Source organism: Sinocyclocheilus grahami, unplaced genomic scaffold (genome assembly GCF_001515645.1).
Source record: "Sinocyclocheilus grahami isolate Dianchi unplaced genomic scaffold, SAMN03320097.WGS_v1.1 scaffold3499.1, whole genome shotgun sequence".
NCBI classification, from domain to species: domain Eukaryota; kingdom Metazoa; phylum Chordata; class Actinopteri; order Cypriniformes; family Cyprinidae; genus Sinocyclocheilus; species Sinocyclocheilus grahami.
Genome location: NW_015508618.1, coordinates 13716 through 16194, shown reverse-complemented (window position 1 = coordinate 16194; position 2479 = coordinate 13716). Strand labels below are relative to the sequence as shown.

The 2479-nt window shown below is 34.3% G+C and overlaps 1 protein-coding gene across 1 annotated transcript in view; it reads right to left on the bottom strand.

Annotated features, from left to right (window-relative positions):
- The window catches only part of LOC107576319 (butyrophilin subfamily 1 member A1-like), a 9886-nt gene extending 7611 nt beyond the window's left edge, over nt 1-2275 (bottom strand). Inside the window, exons 1-6 of the mRNA XM_016262517.1 lie at nt 2242-2275; nt 1769-2104; nt 1395-1514; nt 851-898; nt 376-426; nt 6-26 (exon numbers count right to left, since the gene is read on the bottom strand). Coding sequence (XP_016118003.1) covers nt 6-26; nt 376-426; nt 851-898; nt 1395-1514; nt 1769-2104; nt 2242-2275 — 610 coding nt within the window. The remainder of the gene's footprint in view (nt 1-5; nt 27-375; nt 427-850; nt 899-1394; nt 1515-1768; nt 2105-2241) is intronic.
- Nucleotides 2276-2479: the final 204 nt, after the last annotated feature.

The window sequence follows — 2479 nt, the reverse complement described above, 5'->3', positions numbered from 1 at the left end:
CATACTTTTACTGGTACATGTAGAACCTAAAAATGTAAAATGTAAACAAAGCCAATCAGAGGAAATCTCTAAACTTTGTTCTGTAATTTTATACCTTAGCAGTGTACTTTTTGTTTATAGGCTAGTAATAATCTGGGTGGAGCTAGAATACATCTTTTCTTGTTTCTCAGAGTCTTTCAGACTAACTGACAAATGTCTTTTCATTTTTGTGGAGGTATCAGTACAGTGTCTGTAGATGACTTACATTTATACTGTAATTGTGAAAACCTATCTATGTAAAGCTTTAAAATGTAAAAGTAAAATACTACTTTTGGCACTTCAAGACACTGTATGATATAACATTTTCCCCACCAGAAGCATAAAGGACACATCTACCTGCTCTCCTGTCTTCCATGTCGAATTGTTCCAATTTGCTATGATCTTGCACTGCAGGAAATCACAAGATATTGTGAAAATAAGGTAATTTAGTATGTCAATCCCATATAAAAATATGGCACAGAAATTAAATAATCAGTTAAACCTCAATGGCTCTTCTAATCAAAGATTACAGTGACATGGTATTATCTGAAGGGTTGTGCAAAATTAGATTTGAATGAAAAAATTTAAAACAAGGCTTTGTCAATCCAAAATGTAAAGTTTGTCTTGATAAACTTTGCTTTTTAATTAGTTATATGAATTTCTTCTAATTTTAATTAATTCTCATTTTGCTTCCTTTTATTCAAATTCTAAATAGCCATCCTGTCTACCTTAACTCAAATTGAGAAACTGAATTTGAAATTTAAAAGAATGGCGCACAACCCTTATCAATTACACACACAAGCATTTAACAACATTTAAAGTGGTGTCTTACTGAGTGGGGGAATCCTTTCCATACTAGTTATACGGCTAGATGGCTGATCTAAAATTGAAAACATGTAAACAAAATTAATCAAAATCGTCATAATATATCACAATCAAAAATGTATAAATTCCAGTGAAGAACTTGGTCATTGTCACAATCAGGTTCAGAGGAAGATGATGAAAATGGTTCAAACAGGTTTCCACAAACAAAAGGTTCTTTAATAAAAACAAACTCAGGTAATCCAAATGCGAGACGGCAATGTAACAGCACATCTACACATGAACAATACCAGACAACAACTGAATGAAAGGAGGAACTTAAATACACAGCGTGATAGAACTCAAATGATGAACAGGTGATGACTCGTTAATCAGAAACCATAGTAACAAACTATGGTGGGAACATGGAACAAAGGAAAGGCCATAGATAGAAACACATGAAAACGAACCAAAACAGGCAGTTTGTGACAGTCATACAATAGTTTTCATGTAAAATCTCTGTATTTTCTTATATTTAAAGATAATTTTTGTTTCTCACCATCTCTCAGACTTACCAACATGCTTGAGTGTTTCTTCAAGCAACTTTATGGTTTCATTTAGTTTGACTCTTTGTTGCATAATGTCTTCATGGGTTTGCTTTATCACACTGCAGAGATGTTTCACTCTCTCAATCTCTAAAATGAACCAAATACAGTATCAGGGTGAGTCCTTCAATTTGTCAGATGTATTTGAAGGACAAAAAATAATTATGCAAAATAAAATGATACATACTTTCATACATGTTAATTAAAACATAAAAAGTACTTAAGCAATATAAACCTGTTTTAGTCAGGACACCAAGCTAAATATGCATACACAACATACAAGTGTTTTTCCATGTATGAACTAGAGAAGAGAATCTGCAGCTGCAGCTTGAACAATATCTTACCTCTCACTTGCAAGTGAACTACTCCCCTCTTTTGACATCCATCATGAAAGACTTCGCATGTATAGTCTCCTGAATCTGATGGCTGAACATTTCTCAAAATCAGAGCAAGATTTCCTCTCCTCAGCTCCTGGATGGACAGACTCACTCGGTTCTCAAAGTCATTATTTGTCATCTCCTGTCTGTTCATATACTGATAAATGAGCTCTGTCCCTCTGAACCATCTGATTTCCATGGACACAGCACTGGTTTCAGGTAAGAGATGAATGGGTAAAATGACGTCTTCCCCAGGGGCAGCACACACAGGGCCAGAAGAAACCACAAGACTAAAGTCTACAGCTGGAGAGAGAACTACATTTATTATCAAAAACATGAAAAGTAGAAACATTCATAATAATTTTAACACTGTAGTGTTTATTACCATTTTCATTTCTGATTTACTAGCTGAGATTGGAACTTGGTGTCAAAAGGCAGACTTTGATATACATATGGCATGAATTTGACAGGCATTTCTCCTTTTCTAGCTTGCTCCCTAATCTAGTTGTCTAATAAAGATATTATTACAGCAATATTTTTCTGTAAAGATGCATTGAAGCAGTGTCCATTGTGGAAAACTATAAATAAAACTGACTTGACTGTGCATTTTATCAGTACTTGTGCTCCTAGGGAATCGAACCTGTGGCCAAGAGTCGTTTTGACTAATATGGATTATCT